The sequence below is a fragment of the Engystomops pustulosus genome, chromosome 9 (assembly GCF_040894005.1).
Source record: "Engystomops pustulosus chromosome 9, aEngPut4.maternal, whole genome shotgun sequence".
NCBI classification, from domain to species: domain Eukaryota; kingdom Metazoa; phylum Chordata; class Amphibia; order Anura; family Leptodactylidae; genus Engystomops; species Engystomops pustulosus.
Genome location: NC_092419.1, coordinates 11,958,217 through 11,979,155, shown reverse-complemented (window position 1 = coordinate 11,979,155; position 20,939 = coordinate 11,958,217). Strand labels below are relative to the sequence as shown.

At 47.3% G+C, this 20,939-nt stretch overlaps 1 protein-coding gene across 1 annotated transcript; it reads right to left on the bottom strand.

The window, feature by feature from the left end:
- Positions 1 to 1,609: 1,609 nt before the first annotated feature.
- LOC140077523 (uncharacterized) lies at positions 1,610 to 18,165 on the bottom strand. Its single transcript, XM_072124769.1, has 6 exons — positions 15,855 to 18,165; positions 15,265 to 15,339; positions 7,403 to 7,499; positions 6,387 to 6,482; positions 6,154 to 6,292; positions 1,610 to 2,118 (listed from the first exon to the last, which is right to left on the bottom strand). Exons 1-6 carry the CDS (start codon positions 18,163 to 18,165, stop codon positions 1,981 to 1,983), a joined length of 2,856 nt encoding a protein of 951 aa, XP_071980870.1. The 3' UTR covers positions 1,610 to 1,980.
- Between the last annotated feature and the right edge of the window lie 2,774 nt (positions 18,166 to 20,939).

Genomic DNA, 20,939 nt, shown 5'->3' with positions numbered 1-20,939 from the left:
CGGTTTTACCAATAATATCATTTTTGTAATAGATTCTTATATATTACCCAGAATGCCGTGCGGGGTCGCGTCCGTGGAGTTTCTTTTCCTGATATTTTCCCGGACAGGTTTGGATTAGATGCTCAGCGGTTCGTCAGCTCTTAATCTCCTTAGTCTTATGTTCTGGATCCATCGATTATAGCGAAACCAGTGACACGGGGAGGGGGAGCAGAGCGCTGCGTCCTCAACTGTGCAACGCTTTATCTATTACTGACTATCGACCAAAGCGCGAAAGCGAGATTACTGTACAAGATGTGAGGAGTGAAGGGACAGGACGCTACGGGAAGCTGCGGGTCACTTTATAGGGAACTGGTTACATTGTGAATGAAGGTAAGTCAGCAGGCAGCATGTTATAGAGCAGGAGGAGGTGAGCAGATTGTACAAAGTGTCCTATCTGCAGGCAGCATGTTATAGAGCAGGAGGAGGTGAGGAGATTGTACATAGTGTCCTATCTGCAGGCAGCATGTTATATAGAAGGAGGAGCTGAGCAGATTGTACATAGTGTCCTATCTGCAGGCAGCATGTCATAGAGCAGGAGGAGGTGAGCAGATTGTACAAAGTGTCCTATCTGCAGGCAGCATGTTATAGAGCAGGAGGAGGTGAGGAGATTGTACAAAGTGTCCTATCTGCATGCAGCGTGTCATAGAGCAGGAGGAGCTGAGCAGATTGTACATAATGTCCTATCTGCAGGCAGCATGTTATAGAGCAGGAGGAGCAGAGCAGATTGTACATAGTGTCCTATCTGCAGGCAGCATGTTATAGAGCAGGAGGAAATGAGCAGATTGTACATAGTGTCCTATCTGCAGGCAGCATGTTATAGAGCAGGAAGAGCTGAGCAGATTGTACATTGTGTTCTATCTGCAGGCAGCATGTTATAGAGCAGGAGGAGCTAGGCAGATTGTATATAGTGTCCTATATACAGGCAGAATGTTATAGAGCAGGAGGAGCTGAGCAGATTGTACATAGTGTCCTATCTGCAGGCAGCATGTTATAGAGCAGGAGGAGCTGAGCAGATTGTACATAGTGTCCTATCTGCAGGCAGCATGTTATAGAGCAGGAGGAGCTGAGCAGTTTGTACATAGTGTCCTATCTGCAGGCAGCATGTTATAGAGCAGGAGGAGCTGAGCAGATTGTACATAGTGTCCTATCTGCAGGCAGCATGTTATAGAGCAGGAGGAGCTGAGCAGATTGTACATAGTGTCCTATTTGCAGGCAGCATGTTATAGAGCAGGAGGAGCTGAGCAGATTGTACATAGTGTCCTATCTGCAGGCAGCATGTTATAGAGCAGGAGGAGCAGAGCAGATTGTACACAATGTCCTATCTGCAGGCAGAATGTCATAGAGCAGGAGGAGCTGAGCAGATTGTACACAATGTCCTATCTGCAGGCAGCATGTTATAGAGCAGGAGGAGGTGACAAGATTGTACATAGTGGATACAGGAGATACAATATGAGCTGCAGGACCAGATAAAGCCATGATTAAAAGCAGAATCTGAGGACCTCCAACTTGTAAATAGAGTAACTCTGTAGAAAGAAGAATCAAAACTGCACATTTTAGTTTTTCACTTTATTCTCAGTAGTAACATTACATTTTTTATACAATGTGCAACAGGGTTTAGGATTTTCATTTTGGTGACTATTTTCTGCTTAAACCTTTATCTAATGAGACCAGATGAGGGGGGTAAATCTGATGATGGGACCCCCACTTTCATCTAGTGTAATATTCAGGAGGTGGTTGCTCCCCTGCAGTGCCCCCGCAGGTGGAATTATGAATTACATGGGGAATAATGAAGCTAATGGTCTGTACAGTCAGGATGGGTCCTCCAGAGAGCAGATCTATGTAATTGTTAGGGGTCCTATATAAGGGGTTCTGGTCCATCCTCATGTATCTTCTGTATGGATTACATGACGAATCAGAGGAGGGAAACATGAATATTTGGATTCACCCTCGAAGTTGAGCGAATAACGTGCTGTCTGCCACCCGTGTCCGGTGGAATCCCAGGACGGACAGGTCTTTACTCTTGTGTAAAAAATGAATAAACCGGAGACCGGGACCATAAGACTTGAATATATGGGAAACCTGAAACACAGAAAAGTCATCACATGAGAGGGACCCCGGGGGCAGGTTATTTAAGACAACTGGCTGAGGACAGTAATATTATACCCCACCAGATGGGAATGTCCGGCTGTAAGACAACTGGCTGAGGACAGTAATATTATACCCCACCAGATGGGAATGTCCGACTGCAAGACAACTGGCTGAGGACAGTAATATTATACCCCACCAGATGGGAATGTCCGGCTGTAAGACAACTGGCTGAGGACAGTAATATTATACCCCACCAGATGGGAATGTCCGGCTGTAAGACAACTGGCTGAGGACAGTAATATTATACCCCACCAGATGGGAATGTCCGGCTGTAAGACAACTGGCTGAGGACAGTAATATTACCCCGCCAGATGGGAATGTCCGGCTGTAAGACAACTGGCTGAGGACAGTAATATTATACCCCGCCAGATGGGAATGTCCGGCTGTAAGACAACTGGCTGAGGACAGTAATATTACCCCACCAGATGGGAATGTCCGACTGTAAGACAACTGGCTGGAGCCTAACACTGCCAATAGCACCAGTGGTATTTTCCCCTCCTAGATGAGGAGTATTATACTGTGATGATTGCAGGACCTCAACAACTGATGTGTACACGATTGTGTATGGACCTTGCACCAGTTTCCTATCGGACTTTGCAAGTTCTTTTCTGCGCAAACTGTTTGCACATGTATTTAAGAAGTGTCCGCACCACAAGTGACGCACACGACCCTTTTGGGGTCCGGTGCTCAGTCGGACCACACAGCAACATTTAACAGACGTGTCGCATGCCCCATCTTAAAGGGAACCTGTCACCAGGGACATCATTTTCACTGAAGACAGGTTGCAGAAGCCCATGACACCTGCAATGCACATCTGTCTCTCTGCTTTCTCTAAGCATTTGCATTACAATATAATTGTGTCTTGTAACTTACCTTGCACCCTGACAGAATCCTCTGTGTAGTCCCAGGGGTTGGACTTTTGTTTGGATGCATTTCAAAAAACAACATGTGACTTGTCTGTGCTGCTCACTCCTTAGCTCTCAGGCTGCACCTTTGTGCTCCCGTACAGACCCTCCCTCATGCTCCTTCACAGAGCTCAAAGCCTGGTCAGCTGACATCAGTGGGTGGTGCTGTACAAAGGTGGGGGCTGAGAGCTGAGGAGTCTGCAGCACAGACAAGTGTTTTTTTTTTATATAAATGAATCCAAACCAAAGCCCAACCCCTGGGACTACACAGAGGATTCTCTCAGGATACAAGGTAAGTTATAACACACAATTATATTGTAATGCAAATGATTAGAGAAAGTAGAAAGGCAGATGTGCACTGCAGCTGTGATGGGCTTCTACAACCTGATTTTAGTGATAATAAGGTCCCTGGTAACAGTTTACCTTTAAAGTGCACCAAAAAATATTGGTGCTCTCTGTCGGAGCAGTGCAGGGGGCGCTAGATCCATGAAGAACGTTCACCAGAAATCCTGAGTCTGGCGCCCCCTGCACACTACACAGGACACTGCACACAGTACACACTGCACTGGTAAATTTGCCCCAATAGCCTGCGCCCAATTGTAAGATTACTGGCTGCAGCCAGGACATAACAGCTTGGATAGATAGAGGTATTTTACCCTTCCTATATGAGCAATATAATCCTATGATTGCAGGACCTCAACACCTGATATTAAAGGTCCTGCGAACCGTAAAACGCAACATGATGCAACTGGGACATGATGCACTGCACAGCACTAGCAGTATATAACCCCTACTACATGAGCTGTATCCTCTGTTGAATTAAGGACCTGCAAAAGTTAGCTTAAAGGTCCAGTGCATGTTACCACACAAGGGGCCTTATTTATCAAAAACAGTGCAGTGTGTACTATGTGCAGTGTCCTGTGTAATGTGCAGGGGGCGCCAGATTCAGGATTTCTGGTGCACGTTCTCCATGAATCTGACGCAACCTGGGCCCTGCACTGGACACCAACCGTTTTTTGGTTCCGTGTGGCGTACGGTCCAAATGAGCCCCGGAACACCCCCTTCAGTGCAGAAATTTGTGTTGTGTCAGGAATAGCGCGGACACTTCTTAAATACCTGTGAAAGCAGCTGGCACTGAAGAGAATGTGCAAAGACCGACAGAAAACTGGGACTGGGGGCTTTAATAAATTTGGGCCAAAATGCTTGTGTTGGAGCGCAGCATCGCCCTCTAGTGGCTGGATAGCGCTGCTACACCAATACCAGGGATATTTACATTTTGGTACCGGTCTGTCCCCCCCCCCCCTTTCCCCCTGAATTATGCATCACATTGGGGCTTATTTACTAGGGGGGCGGGCCGTCGGATGATCCGAATAATTGGGACTGAGCGCGGGATTTAACTTTCAAATTGTGCCGCAAGACAATGCACTTACATGCCCCGGGAAGAAGAAGGTGAACTCCGGGGACCTGAGCGGGGAAGCGACACATGCAGGATATCGGGCGCAGGATCTTAGTGACTCCCCGCACAGCACATTATACACCGACAATGCACTTACATGCACCAGGAAGAAGAAGGTGAACTCCGGGGACCTGAGCGGGGAAGTGACACATGTAGGATATCGGGCGCAGGATCTTAGTGACTCCCCGCACAGCACATTATACACGGACAATGCACTTACATGCACCAGGAAGAAGAAGGTGAACTCCGGGGACCTGAGCGGGGAAGTGACACATGTAGGATATCGGGCGCAGGATCTTAGTGACTCCCCGCACAGCACATTATACACGGACAATGCACTTACATGCACCAGGAAGAAGAAGGTGAACTCCGGGGACCTGAGCGGGGAAGCAACACATGCAGGATATCGGGCGCAGGATCTTAGTGACTCCCCGCACAGCGCATTATACACGGACAATGCACTTACATGCACCAGGAAGAAGAAGGTGAACTCCGGGGACCTGAGCGGGGAAGTGACACATGTAGGATATCGGGCGCAGGATCTTAGTGACTCCCCGCACAGCACATTATACACGGACAATGCACTTACATGCACCAGGAAGAAGAAGGTGAACTCCGGGGACCTGAGCGGGGAAGTGACACATGTAGGATATCGGGCGCAGGATCTTAGTGACTCCCCGCACAGCACATTATACACGGACAATGCACTTACATGCACCAGGAAGAAGAAGGTGAACTCCGGGGACCTGAGCGGGGAAGCAACACATGCAGGATATCGGGCGCAGGATCTTAGTGACTCCCCGCACAGCGCATTATACACGGACAATGCACTTACATGCACCAGGAAGAAGAAGGTGAACTCCGGGGACCTGAGCGGGGAAGCGACACATACAGGATACCGGGCGCAGGATCTTAGTGACTCCCCGCACAGCGCATTATACACGGACAATGGACTTACATGCACCAGGAAGAAGAAGGTGAACTCTGGGGACCTGAGCGGGGAAGCGACACATGCAGGATATCGGGTGCACGATCTTAGTGACTCCCCGCACAGCGCATTATACACGGACAATGCACTTACATGCACCAGGAAGAAGAAGGTGAACTCCGGGGACCTGAGCGGGGAAGCGACACATGCAGGATATCGGGCGCACGATGTTAGTGGCTCCCCGCACAGCGCATTATACACGGACAATGCACTTACATGCACCAGGAAGAAGAAGGTGAACTCCAGGGACCTGAGCGGGGAAGCGACACATGCAGGATATCGGGCGCAGGATCTTAGTGATCGCGGCACAGCGCATTATACACGGACAATGCACTTACATGCACCAGGAAGAAGAAGGTGGACTCCGGGGACCTGAGCGGGGAAGCGACACATGCAGGATATCGGGCGCACGATCTTAGTGATCGCGGCACAGCGCATTATACATGGACAATGCACTTTCGTGAACTCCTCTGGATGGGTAAGTAAATGTGCCCCATTATGTGCAAAATAAATTAAAGGGACGGTGGGCCACATAGTCATCTAGAAGCCTTGGACCCATCTCTGATAAGAGGTTCTCGCCCCTTCGTTCCTGACAGATCCTACATGAGATCTCTCACCATGTTCCATCCCTTCGGGTCGCCGCTCATGTCATTCTCTGGTGTCAGGTCCAGTTGGGCTAGAATGGTCTTCCTGTCCTCCGCCAGCAGCTGGACGTGGAGCTCATAGACGTGTTTGTGGAGTTTGCTGTCTTCATACCTGTATCACATACATGAGACGTGAGACCAAGGACCACATATAAAATATCCAATCCGTCCCGTTCTTACATCACCGCATGTTCCCAGTTACTCACCAGTCCAGGACATAGATATCCGGCTGATAGGAGTCCAGCAACTCGGGCCAAAGACCTTCAGCGCTGAGATCCAACATCTGCTCCTTCACACACCAACTGCGGGAGAGAGAAGACGTGTAACACCGGACCTCACACAGGTCTCATAGATACCACACCACAATCTAAGGGTTAGGACCCCCAGATTTTTTTGGAAAAATGGTAATTTGTAAAATTTTTTTCAATAGGAAGTTTACTATCAAAATCCATCCTGATAAACCAGGGACATCACTCATAGATCCAGGCACCGGGACTGTGATATCTTCTTATATGTGTTATCCATGGTCTCCTTCCTTGTAAAAATCAACTTTTAAACTTATGCTAATGAATCAGAAGGGCTCTAGGGGGGTTTCCAGAGCCCCTCATTGCTGTAGCTTCACAGGCTGTTGCACTATGCACTTTACATTAGGCAAAGTGCTGAGGGAGTAGGGGGGGAGACAGTGTGATATCCTGTGTAGCTACAGCAAGGAGAAGCTCTGGTAACAACCCCACATTAGCATCATTTTAAAAGTTGATATTAGAAGGAAGGAGGTCATGGATAAGAAATATAAGAAGATCCCACAGTCCCGGTGCCTGGATCTATGAGTGATGTCCCTGATTTATCAGGATGGATTCTGATGGGAGATTTCCTTTAACAAATACATCGTAACCATCAGCTGGTGATGTTGAACCCACAATTCCATGTTTCTGCAGGACCTCACACTGTAAATCCAAGGGTCAGACGCAGATTTCCGAACAGATGTTGGGTCCATACTATAAAATGAGGGCGCGGCCCTTGATCCAGATCCATAGAAAAATCCAATGATTCTGACCAGAAGCAAATCTGGAATATTTGAGCACCTCTGACCGGCACAGCAAGAAGCCTAATGCTCCCCGCTCCACCACTGCTTAGAGAAGTTGTGAGTCCCTATCTATTGTCCTGTTGCCAGTTGTATTAAAGGGATATCCCTCTGTGATACATATAGGAGGGGGTCACTCACCTGTACACAGGTAGGTAACAGACCACCACGCCTGGAGGGATATTACTTCTGTCCACAGGGATCTCCTCGGTACTGATCCGCCATCCACTGAAGTCACCTGAGAAGATATTGGGACCAGGTAAAACCCTGAAGACATTGGATATGCAACACCCCTGCCAATGTATAGGCAAGGGGGTAGTTGCGAATAGCGCCCTCTACCTGTCAGGATCCATCTGGTGAACCTGAGCAACTCACCCAAGGTATAATGCAGGGAGATCTCAGGTAATCTGCAACTGTTGCCTCTGCCTGGAAAGGCATTAGTTAAATGGGTGTAAGATGTTATCCAATTATGGGGCTGTATTGTAAACTGGAGTGTGATTGGAGAGGTGCGACCACCTGACCAGAGTGCAGGGGGAGATCGGCAGTCCAAACTACATGGTCAGAGTGAAGAGAGAGTCACAATGTTGCTCTGTCTGATCCCTGGATACGGCTGTTACCACCACGGGCTTCCCATCCATCACCCAGGGACATATCTTACAGACACTCAGGGGTTGCCCCAGGGAGAACCAGTACCACAGCCTCTCCCTCCATATTTCTTGCACATACCACCTGCTGGAGAGCTGCCAGGCTGTAGGACAGCCCTCCGGTCCCCATACCAAGCACCGTGACCACAGCGTACCCTAGGCCGCAACTGCCAGCCACTCCGGTATTCTGGGCCCGGCTGCCATCAGGCCCCAAGAAAAAGGCCCCGGTGGGGGATGTTGCAGATAGATCTAACTTCAGAGGAAACTAAAATCCAGCGTCTGATACACAGTGAGAACTCTGGGTGGACACCCAGAATAAAGGTTCTTCTAGCGGAGGTGGTCTTCTCATGGAGATGCCTAGTGTCTGATCAGGAGATCTGAGTCTCCTTATGGAATGATCTTTCGGAGAGGTGTGCAGAGAAATCTATGTTATGTTATGTTATAGAGCAGGAGGAGCTGAGAAGATTGTACATAGTGTCCTATCTGCAGGCAGCATGTTATAGAGCAGGAGGAGCTGAGCAGATTGAACATAGTGTCCTATCTGCAGGCAGCATGTTATAGAGCAGGAGGAGCTGAGCAGATTGTACATAGTGTCCTATATGCAGGCAGCATGTTATAGAGCAGGAGTAGCTGAGCAGATTGTACATAGTGTCCTATCTGCAGGCAGCATGTTATAGAGCAGGATGAGCTGAGCAGATTGTACATAGTGTCCTATCTGCAGGCAGCATGTTATAGAGCAGGAGGAGCTGAGCAGATTGTACATAGTGTCCTATATGCAGGCAGCATGTTATAGAGCAGGAGTAGCTGAGCAGATTGTACAAAGTGTCCTATCTGCAGGCAGCATGTTATAGAGCAGGAGGAGCTGAGCAGATTGTACATAGTTTCCTATATGCAGGCAGCATGTTATAGAGCAGGAGGAGCTGAGCAGATTGTACATAGTGTCCTATATGCAGGTAGCATGTTATAGAGCAGGAGTAGCTGAGCAGATTGTACATAGTGTCCTATCTGCAGGCAGCATGTTATAGAGCAGGAGGAGCTGAGCAGATTGTACATAGTGTCCTATCTGCAGGCAGCATGTTATAGAGCAGGAGGAGCTGAGCAGATTGTACATAGTTTCCTATATGCAGGCAGCATGTTATAGAGCAGGAGTAGCTGAGCAGATTGTACATAGTGTCCTATCTGCAGGCAGCATGTTATAGAGCAGGAGGAGCTGAGCAGATTGTACATAGTGTCCTATCTGCAGGCAGCATGTTATAGAGCAGGAGGAGCTGAGCAGATTATACATAATATACTATTTGCAGGCAGCATGTTATAGAGCAGGGGGAGCTGAGCAGATTGTACATAGTGTTCTATCTGCATGCAGCATGTTATAGAGCAGGAGGCGCTGTGCAGATCGTACATAGTGTCCTATCTGCAGGCCGCATGTTATAGAGCAGGAGGCGCTGAGCAGATTGTACATAGTGTCCTATCTGCAGGCAGCATGTTATAGAGCAGGAGGCGCTGTGCAGATCGTACATAGTGTCCTATCTGCAGGCAGCATGTTATAGAGCAGGAGAAGCTGAGGAGATTGTACATAGTGTCCTAACTGCAGGCAGCATGTTATAGAGCAGGAGGAGCTGAGCAGATTGTACATAGTGTCCTATCTGCAGGCAGCATGTTATAGTGCAAGAGGAGCTGAGCAGATTGTACATAGTGTCCTATCTGCAGGCAGCATGTTATAGAGCAGGAGGAGCTGAGAAGATTGTACATAGTGTCCTATCTGCAGGCAGCATGTTATAGAGCAGGAGGAGCTGAGCAGATTGAACATAGTGTCCTATCTGCAGGCAGCATGTTATAGAGCAGGAGGAGCTGAGCAGATTGTACATAGTGTCCTATATGCAGGCAGCATGTTATAGAGCAGGAGTAGCTGAGCAGATTGTACATAGTGTCCTATCTGCAGACAGCATGTTATAGAGCAGGATGAGCTGAGCAGATTGTACATAGTGTCCTATCTGCAGGCAGCATGTTATAGAGCAGGAGGAGCTGAGCAGATTGTACATAGTGTCCTATATGCAGGCAGCATGTTATAGAGCAGGAGTAGCTGAGCAGATTGTACAAAGTGTCCTATCTGCAGGCAGCATGTTATAGAGCAGGAGGAGCTGAGCAGATTGTACATAGTTTCCTATATGCAGGCAGCATGTTATAGAGCAGGAGGAGCTGAGCAGATTGTACATAGTGTCCTATATGCAGGTAGCATGTTATAGAGCAGGAGTAGCTGAGCAGATTGTACATAGTGTCCTATCTGCAGGCAGCATGTTATAGAGCAGAAGGAGCTGAGCAGATTGTACATAGTGTCCTATCTGCAGGCAGCATGTTATAGAGCAGGAGGAGCTGAGCAGATTGTACATAGTTTCCTATATGCAGGCAGCATGTTATAGAGCAGGAGTAGCTGAGCAGATTGTACATAGTGTCCTATCTGCAGGCAGCATGTTATAGAGCAGGAGGAGCTGAGCAGATTGTACATAGTGTTCTATCTGCAGGCAGCATGTTATAGAGCAGGAGGAGCTGAGCAGATTATACATAATATACTATTTGCAGGCAGCATGTTATAGAGCAGGGGGAGCTGAGCAGATTGTACATAGTGTTCTATCTGCATGCAGCATGTTATAGAGCAGGAGGCGCTGTGCAGATCGTACATAGTGTCCTATCTGCAGGCAGCATGTTATAGAGCAGGAGGCGCTGTGCAGATTGTACATAGTGTCCTATCTGCAGGCAGCATGTTATAGAGCAGGAGAAGCTGAGGAGATTGTACATAGTGTCCTAACTGCAGGCAGCATGTTATAGAGCAGGAGGAGCTGAGCAGATTGTACATAGTGTCCTATCTGCAGGCAGCATGTTATAGTGCAAGAGGAGCTGAGCAGACTGTACATAGTGTCCTATCTGCAGGCAGCATGTTATAGAGCAGGAGGAGCTGAGCAGATTGTACATAGTGTCCTATCTGCAGGCAGCATGTTATAGAGCAGGATGAGCTGAGCAGATTGTACATAGTGCCCTATCTGCAGGCAGCATGTTATAGAGCAGGAGGAGCTGAGCAGATTGTACATAGTGTCCTATATGCAGGCAGCATGTTGTAGAGCAGGAGTAGCTGAGCAGATTGTACAAAGTGTCCTATCTGCAGGCAGCATGTTATAGAGCAGGAGGAGCTGAGCAGATTGTACATAGTTTCCTATATGCAGGCAGCATGTTATAGAGCAGAAGGAGCTGAGCAGATTGTACATAGTGTCCTATATGCAGGTAGCATGTTATAGAGCAGGAGTAGCTGAGCAGATTGTACATAGTGTCCTATCTGCAGGCAGCATGTTATAGAGCAGGAGGAGCTGAGCAGATTATACATAATATACTATTTGCAGGCAGCATGTTATAGAGCAGGGGGAGCTGAGCAGATTGTACATAGTGTTCTATCTGCATGCAGCATGTTATAGAGCAGGAGGCGCTGTGCAGATCGTACATAGTGTCCTATCTGCAGGCAGCATGTTATAGAGCAGGAGGCGCTGTGCAGATTGTACATAGTGTCCTATCTGCAGGCAGCATGTTATAGAGCAGGAGAAGCTGAGGAGATTGTACATAGTGTCCTAACTGCAGGCAGCATGTTATAGAGCAGGAGGAGCTGAGCAGATTGTACATAGTGTCCTATCTGCAGGCAGCATGTTATAGTGCAAGAGGAGCTGAGCAGACTGTACATAGTGTCCTATATGCAGGCAGCATGTTATAGAGCAGGAGGAGCTGAGCAGATTGTACATAGTGTCCTATCTGCAGGCAGCATGTTATAGAGCAGGATGAGCTGAGCAGATTGTACATAGTGTCCTATCTGCAGGCAGCATGTTATAGAGCAGGAGGAGCTGAGCAGATTGTACATAGTGTCCTATATGCAGGCAGCATGTTATAGAGCAGGAGTAGCTGAGCAGATTGTACAAAGTGTCCTATCTGCAGGCAGCATGTTATAGAGCAGGAGGAGCTGAGCAGATTGTACATAGTTTCCTATATGCAGGCAGCATGTTATAGAGCAGGAGTAGCTGAGCAGATTGTACATAGTGTCCTATATGCAGGTAGCATGTTATAGAGCAGGAGTAGCTGAGCAGATTGTACATAGTGTCCTATCTGCAGGCAGCATGTTATAGAGCAGGAGGAGCTGAGCAGATTGTACATAGTGTCCTATCTGCAGGCAGCATGTTATAGAGCAGGAGGAGCTGAGCAGATTGTACATAGTTTCCTATATGCAGGCAGCATGTTATAGAGCAGGAGTAGCTGAGCAGATTGTACATAGTGTCCTATCTGCAGGCAGCATGTTATAGAGCAGGAGGAGCTGAGCAGATTGTCCATGGTGTCCTATCTGCAGACAGCATGTTATAGAGCAGGAGTAGCTGAGCAGACTGTACATAGTGTCCTATCTGCAGGCAGCATGTTATAGAGCAGGAGGAGCTGAGCAGACTGTACATAGTGTCCTATCTGCAGGCAGCATGTTATAGAGCAGGAGGAGCTGAGCAGATTGTACATTGTGTCCTATCTGCAGGCAGCATGTTATAGAGCAGGAGGAGATGAGCAGATTATACATAATATACTATTTGCAGGCAGCATGTTATAGAGCAGGGGGAGCTGAGCAGATTGTACATAGTGTTCTATCTGCATGCAGCATGTTATAGAGCAGGAGGCGCTGTGCAGATCGTACATAGTGTCCTATCTGCAGGCAGCATGTTATAGAGCAGGAGGCGCTGTGCAGATTGTACATAGTGTCCTATATGCAGGTAGCATGTTATAGAGCAGGAGTAGCTGAGCAGATTGTACATAGTGTCCTATCTGCAGGCAGCATGTTATAGAGCAGGAGGAGCTGAGCAGATTGTACATAGTGTCCTATCTGCAGGCAGCATGTTATAGAGCAGGAGGAGCTGAGCAGATTGTACATAGTGTCCTATTTGCAGGCAGCGTGTTATAGAGCAGGAGGAACTGAGTAGATTGTACATAGTGTCCTATCTGCAGGCAGCATGTTATAGAGCAGGAGGAGCTGAGCAGATTGTACATAGTGTCCTATCTGCAGGCAGCATGTTATAGAGCAGAAGGAGCTGAGCAGATTATACATAATATACTATTTGCAGGCAGCATGTTATAGAGCAGGGGGAGCTGAGCAGATTGTACATAGTGTTCTATCTGCATGCAGCATGTTATAGAGCAGGAGGCGCTGTGCAGATCGTACATAGTGTCCTATCTGCAGGCAGCATGTTATAGAGCAGGAGGCGCTGTGCAGATTGTACATAGTGTCCTATCTGCAGGCAGCATGTTATAGAGCAGGAGAAGCTGAGGAGATTGTACATAGTGTCCTAACTGCAGGCAGCATTCTATAGAGCAGGAGGAGCTGAGCAGATTGTACATAGTGTCCTATCTGCAGGCAGCATGTTATAGTGCAGGAGGAGCTGAGCAGACTGTACATAGTGTCCTATCTGCAGGCAGCATGTTATAGAACAGGAGGAGCTGAGTAGATTGTACATAGTGTCCTATCTGCAGGCAGCATGTTATAGTGCAGGAGGAGCTGAGCAGACTGTACATAGTGTCCTATCTGCAGGCAGCATGTTATAGAGCAGGAGGAGCTGAGCAGATTGTACATAGTGTCCTATCTGCAGGCAGCATGTTATAGAGCAAGAGGAGCTGAGCAGATTGTACATAGTGTCCTATTTGCATGCAGCATGTTATAGAGCAGGAGGAGCTGAGCAGATTGTACATAGTGTCCTATCTGCAGGCAGCGTGTTATAGAGCAGGAGGAGCTGAGTAGATTGTAAATAGTGTCCTATCTGCAGGCAGCATGTTATAGAGCAGGAGGAGATGAGCAGATTGTACATAGTGTCCAATAGTGCAGGCAGCATGTTATAGAGCAGGAGGAGCTGAGCAGATTGTACATAGTGTCCTATTTGCAGGCAGCGTGTTATAGAGCAGGAGGAACTGAGTAGATTGTACATAGTGTTCTATCTGCAGGCAGCATGTTATAGAGCAGGAGGAGCTGAGCAGATTGTACATAGTGTCCTATCTGCAAGCAGCATGTTATAGAGCAGGAGGAGGTGAGCAGATTGTACATAGTGTCCTATCTGCAGGCAGCATGTTATAGAGCAGGAGGAGCTGAGCAGATTGTACACAGTGTCCTATCTGCAGGTGCATGTTATAGAGCAGGAGGAGCTGAGCAGATTGTACATAGTGTCCTATCTGCAGGCAGCATGTTATAGAGCAGGAGGGGCTGAGCAGATTGTGCATAGTGTCCTATCTGCAGGCAGCATGTTATAGAGCAGGAGGGGCTGAGCAGCTTGTACATAGTGTCCTATCTGCAGGCAGCATGTTACAGAGCAGGAGGAGCTGAGGAGATTGTACATAGTGTCCTATCAGCAGGCAGCGTGTTATAGAGCAGGAGGAGCTAAGCAGATTGTACATAGTCTCCTATCTGTAGGCAGCATGTTATAGAGCAGAAGGAGCTGAGGAGATTGTACATAGTGTCCTATCTGCAGGCAGTATGTTATAGAGCAGGAGGAGCTGAGGAGATTGTACATAGTGTCCTATCTGCAGGCAGCATGTTATAGAGCAGGAGGAGGTGAGGAGATTGTACATAGTATCTTATCTGCAGGCAGCATGTTATAGAGGAGGATGAGCTGAGCAGATTATACATAGTATCCTATCTGCAGGCAGCATGTTATAGAGCAGGAGGAGCTGAGCAGATTGTACATAGTGTCCTATCTGCAGGCAGCATGTTATAGAGCAGGAGGAGTTGAGCAGATTGTACATAGTGTCCTATCTGCAGGCAGCATGTTATAGAGCAGGAGGAGCTGAGCAGATTGTACATAGTGTCCTATCTGCAGGCAGCATGTTATAGAGCAGGAGGAGCTGAGCAGATTGTACATAGTATCTTATCTGCAGTTATAGAGCAATGCAGGCTTAATATACTATTCCCTTTAATGTATATATTAATGAAATTTGCCAATCATTCCAGTAACTGGAATAATCCATTTATCTTTTCATCTAATGGGACCCCAATACTTGGCCGCCAGGGGCCACTACATCTGCTGGAATCTATTACTAGACCCCCCCAATGCAGCAAAAACTAAGAGAACCGGACAGGAATCCTAGGTATCAGTCTGTGTTGGAAGAAGTATCACATCCATAGACATTGGGCAGATGGAGGAGTCTGACAAAACACAAGACCACAACCAAGTGATTCTAGGATGTTCTGAACGTTGTGAAGGAAAACACGGAAATTATGGATGAGATACTTTGGGTGTGAGCTGGGAATCAAGAAGGAGGCGGCAGGTAGAGACATGAACATCACAGCAGAGAATGACAGACACAGACCTAATGTCTCCAGGGGCTTCTTCTCCGGGGGTGGGTCGAATTCTTCCTGCGGAGGAGGCTGCGAGGTGGATAAACCTGGAGAGATAACACATACATGAAGATGCGGGTTACAGCTTGTCTGACCGTGAGAGGACAAGAAATAGGTGACTACATCACCAAGAGACATCAACTTCATGATTGTCAAGATCTGATTGATTAGATTTCGATTGATGGAGATATTCCAGGCAAGTCAACACGGAAGTCCATGTAGTGTCCATGGAGAACGGTTCCCATGCCAAGGCCAAGGTTGTGATCCAAGGTTGTGCCGTTTTAGCCTACAAGGATGAGGTGACCATCAAGGAGATGGGACTTCCACCTGGTCCTCCTGTTCCTTGGAGGCAAGGTAGGTATGGACAATGTCTGAGGTTCCATGAAACTGCTCTTTATCAAACCTAATGAAATAGATTCTAGAAGCCTCCAAATCAGGTTGTCTTAAGATGGACCTCCAGGGTCTAGTACCACTGGAGGACCCCCTGGTGCCCTAGTGGGCAATTCCGACCCATTCTGACACTGGGTATTAAGTGAATTCCTTACATAGAGAAAGATCTTACCTTCTGGATTTGGGCTTTTCAAGAAGTTCCTTCCAAAAGGTTTCTTCTTGTAGAGGTCCTTCCAGTTGGGATTGTCTGGCAGAATGATTGCCCTCTCCGTCAGACGCCATTCTTTCATACATAAGTCCATCCATCCCTGAGGAGTCTCTGGTTCCTTCTCCACCGGTGGAAGAAGGACTGCAAAGTCCAGCACTGTGTCTCTCTGTGGCTCCTGTGGAGCAGCTTTCCACTTTGGTGGTTTTGTCACCTTAAATGTTCCTTCTTTGTTCTGTTCAACTTGGGATTTTTCTTGTTCCTGGACTGATGTGATGGGTTTCTCTACTTCTTGAGTTGTCTCTTCTGTCTTCTCTTGCTTCAGTTCTTGAGTTGTCCCTATAATCTTCTCATGTTCCTCAGATATCAAGTTGGGCTTCTTCAGTTCAGGAGTTGGTTTTTCTTTGGCCTGTGTTGTCCCTGTTGTCTTCTCCTGATCATGAGATGTCACTTTGAGTTTCTCCTGATCATGAGATGTCACTTTGAGTTTCTCCTGATCATGAGATGTCACTTTGGGTTTCTCCTGTTCATGAGATGTCACTTTGGGTTTCTCCTGATCATGAGATGTCACTTTGGGTTTCTCCTGATCATGAGATGTCACTTTGGGTTTCTCCTGATCATGAGATGTAAGATCGTCAGGTTTGTTTTGCTCTTTAGATGTTACTTTCGGCTCCTCTCTGACCAAAGGAGTCTCTTTTGGTTTCTCTTTTACTTGGGTTGTCTCTTTGGGCTTTTCTTGTTCTTGAGTCTTCTCCTGTACCTGAACGGTCAATGGAGGCTTCTCGTGAACCTCGGCTGTGACTTGAGGCTTGTCCTTTTCTTGAGGTATCTCCTTGGGCTTCCCTTGTTCTGTCACTTTAGGCTTTTCATGTTCCTGAGCAGTCACTACTGGTATCTCTTGTATCTGAACTGTAACTTGGGGCTTTTCCAGTTCCTTAGTTGTCTCTTTAGGAGTCTGTTGTACTGAGGCTGTCACTTTAGGCCATTCAGGTTCTTGGTTAGTTGTTTTGGGAATCTCTTGTACCAGAGCGGTCACCTCAGGCTTCTCCAGATCTTCTACAGTCACTTTTGGTGTCTTTTGTACTTTTGCAGTCACGGTAATCTTCTCCTGATCCTGTTGTGTATCTTTGGACTTCTCTTCTACCTGTGGTGTTATTTTGGGTGTTTTCTGTACCTGTGCAGTCTGTTTTGGTGTTTCTTCTACTTGTGCTGTCACTTTTGGTGTCTCTTGTAGCTGTGGTGTCACTTTTGGTGTCTCTTGTAGCTGTGCTGTCACTTTTGGTGTCTCTTGTAGCTGTGGTGTCACTTTTGGTGTCTCTTGTAGCTGTGCAGACACACTAGGCTTCTGCTGAGCATGTGCAGTCTCTTTGGGCTTCTCTTGTGGCTGTGCAGTCTCTTTGGGCTTCTCTTGTACCTGAGCAGTCTCTTTGGGCTTCTCTTGTACCTGTGGTGTCTCTTTGGGCTTCTCTTGTGGCTGTGCAGTCTCTTTGGGCTTCTCTTGTACCCGAGCAGTCTCTATGGGTTTCTGTTGTACCTGAGCAGTCTCTTTGGGCTTCTCTTGTACCTGAGCAGTCTCTTTGGGCTTCTCTTGTACCTGAGCAGTCTCTTTGGGCTTCTCTTGTATCTGTGGTGTTTCTTTGGGTTTCTCTTGTACCTGTGAAGTCTCTTTGGGTTTCTCTTGTGCCTGTGGTGTCTCTTTTGGCTTCTCTTGTACCTGAGCAGTCTCTTTGGGCTTCTCTTCTACCTGTGCAGTCTCTTTGGACTTCTCTTGTACCTGTGATGTCTCTTTGGGCTTCTTTTGTAGCTTTGCAGTCTCTTTGGGCTTCTCCTCTACCTGTGCTGTCACTTTAGCCTTCTCCTGTTCCTCAGCACTCTCCTTACGCTCCTGTTTCTTGACCTTTTTCAGGTCTTTCTGTACTTGTTTGGCCGCGTCTCGCTCCTCGGATGTCTCTTTCTTGTGTTTGTCAGGTTTTGCTTTGTCCCCATCTTTCTTTTTGTGTTCTTCTAGGGTGACATCTGTCTGTGCTGTCTCTTCCTCTTTGCTCTCTTTCTGGATCACGTTCTTGGCTGTCTCTTTCGGGGCAGACTCGCTGTCTGTCTTCTGTGCTGGAATCTCCTTCTTACGGTGATCTCCTTCGTCTTTGGTGTCTTCTTTCCTGATGCTCTTTTCTGCCAACTTGGATTCTCCTATGACAGCACTTAGGGAGTCTCCGGCTGGGCCCCCAGTATGTGCCCCGGGGCCGCCGGCTCCCCCCTCTCGCTGTGAGCAGTCACTCATTGCACCGTCTGCTGTCTCGCTTCTTCCAGGTGTTTTTAAGGCGCCGCTCCTCCTTCCCAGAGAGGAGACCTGGGGTGTAGGTGTGTGATGAGTAGTAAGGAGCGGAGGGAGTGTCCATGAGGGCAGAGACAATCCCGTCATTGTGATCTGCGCTCACTCCGGTGACAGGTCCTGGGCTAAGTCCTTGCACACAATTTGTATCAAATGCTACAAAATACTACAAAGTAGCAGGAGGGTGCAGAGGCCTTAGTAATGGCACAGACACCAGGGGCAGACTGATCCTCCAGGGTCACAGGGGATCCTTCCATCTTCTGGATCCTGTGAGTTGCAGTGTGGGGGGGGCTCCTTCCTCTATAGGGGGCCCTATGCCATTGCCCCAGTCACCCCCTCCTGACCGGTCTCTTTAAGTACTTGAATTACATAACAATTCTGTGTTCTATCATCTGCCGCCCCTCTGTTATTCCTCTTAGAAATCCCATTGGATGTTGTGAGATTATATTCATACATTCATCCAGGAGGAATAACAGAGGAACGACACGTAAGCCGAGATGTTCCGGACTGAATACTTAGGAATATATCAGAACGGACAAGTCCGGGAAGGTTTTATGGTCCCTGAGGGCCTGTGACGACGTAGCTGAAAATCGCTGCAAAAACCCATTGAAATATCCAGTGGATTTAAGCAGAGTCACAGCAGATCTTGTTCTGCTTCCGATTTTTCGGATTTGTTTATGTGTTCGGCCAAGGCCAATCTGATGCTCATACCCCAAGGATAAAGGATCACTATATAATTCCTGTAATTCCCCTTTAAGAGATTCCTGGGTGATAGAGCAGTCTCTTTTATGAGGAGCGGCGTGTGCTTGTATACAGATAGGTGTGATCTCCGTGCCAGAGTTAGTAACTGCTGTCCCCTCCCGGGTGACTCACTGACACTGTGCACTCGGCTGTGTACTTACCTTCCCCCTTCACCATTCTCTTGTCTTAAAGGGGAACTCAATAGTAACTGCACTAATGACCAATTCCTTTAAGATAAGAATATCAGGTCAATGGGGGCTTGATTTTTGCACCCCAAAAAGGCTGCAGCCTTAAAGAAGGGGCTGCAGCCTCTGCCACAGTTCAGGCCTATTCAAGTGATTGGGGTGAAGCTGCAATACCAGGTGCAGCCACTATACAATGTCTGGCACTGTTCTTTGTTAAATCTTCTCCAAGACTATAAATGGAAGGTAGATGGCAGCAGCTCGGCCCTTCCCCTTCTCTCTCTGTTACATGATCCACTCCGAAGGGAACTGACAACTTCTCCAAGGACATTGTCCTATCTGAATGGGGCTCTTTAACAATTCAGTAGAAACAGAAAGAGCTGGGACACCGCAAACCTCATCCTACCCTAACATTAGTTACTACCCCGTCCTCTGTTATGGCCATATTCATAATAGGGTGTACTAGACAGATTTTTTTTAAATCTCATCCTTTCTACCACCATATTAAGAATTAAAGGAAATTGATCACAATGTACAAAATGCTGAATGACCCATCTCATGTGATTGGCGCTGCACCCCCAATCAATTTGGTGTTTGTTTTGTTAAAATCCGTCCACCCGTTCACAAGATATGGCCCCTGGAAATTTATATGTGAGTTAGCGCTTAGGAGGAAAGGGGGCGGCAACCATTGAATTTCATTCAGCGCACAAAGACACGCCCCCTAAAAGAAAGTACATATACACTATTAGGGGTCATATCTCGTGAACGGGTGGACGGATTTTTAAAAAATAAACACCAAATTAATCAGGGGTGCAGTGCCAACCTCATGGAGGCGCCATTGAGCACTTTGCACTTCATGTAAAGTGCCCCTTAAAGGGGTGAGATGACATGAAAAATGGTCTGTTATTATTTTTCCCTTTAATTGAACAGTTCCAGTCTTGCCTGTGGTTTTTTTCTGCTAAAACTGAGTATCACATAGGACACATTGCCTCCTGATAGTGGGTGCCACTTAAAGGGTAGGGTGCTCTTCACATTTTACATATTGATAGAGGACCACTCGACTAGAGACCTTGATGATAATCTTCAGCGATTGTTCTCCCCGGATACAATTGTCCATGGATTGTCGTGTTGTCACAGTGAATCATGGGAGAGATATTCTGTTATCTTCTCCTATTATGATGATATTTCTATGACACACGGCAGCAGTATGACAGGCTGATCCAGTATGAGAGCGGCAGCACCCATCCCATTGTCCTCTCCTGCCCATTATGTCATGCAGCCTATTTAGTGCTCATTCTTCTGCTGAATCCATTGAAGTTGCTATTTGGTCTTGTGTTTCGCTTTCTTGTTTTATTGCTGTTACATTTAAAGGGGAAGTCCATTATATATTATCTGCATTTTAATAGCCATTTGTGGATTGTAACCATAGAGAATTACCCTGGTAAGGCTCAAGGATTGCCTCTGGATTAAGAGTTCTCCTGTGCAAGAAGAACACATGCATGCTCAGCCAAGCCGAGTGTGCACACGTGTGAGAGGCAGAAAGTACTAGCAGCCTGTATTGTAGTCCAGGGCTGTATATCCACTTCTTCAGGCTTCAGAGATGAAGTCTCCCAGGATTCCTCACTTATGTAACATCTGCACATTGCAATGACATAGAAATTTATCAGGAAATATACAGTAAATATCTTATAACATATTGAGAGGTGACTGTATATTATTTGTATATAAGGGGGAACACATCATAGCAATCTTTGAGGGTATATATCACTTAGGAGCGCAGTGTGGAACACAATTGTTATG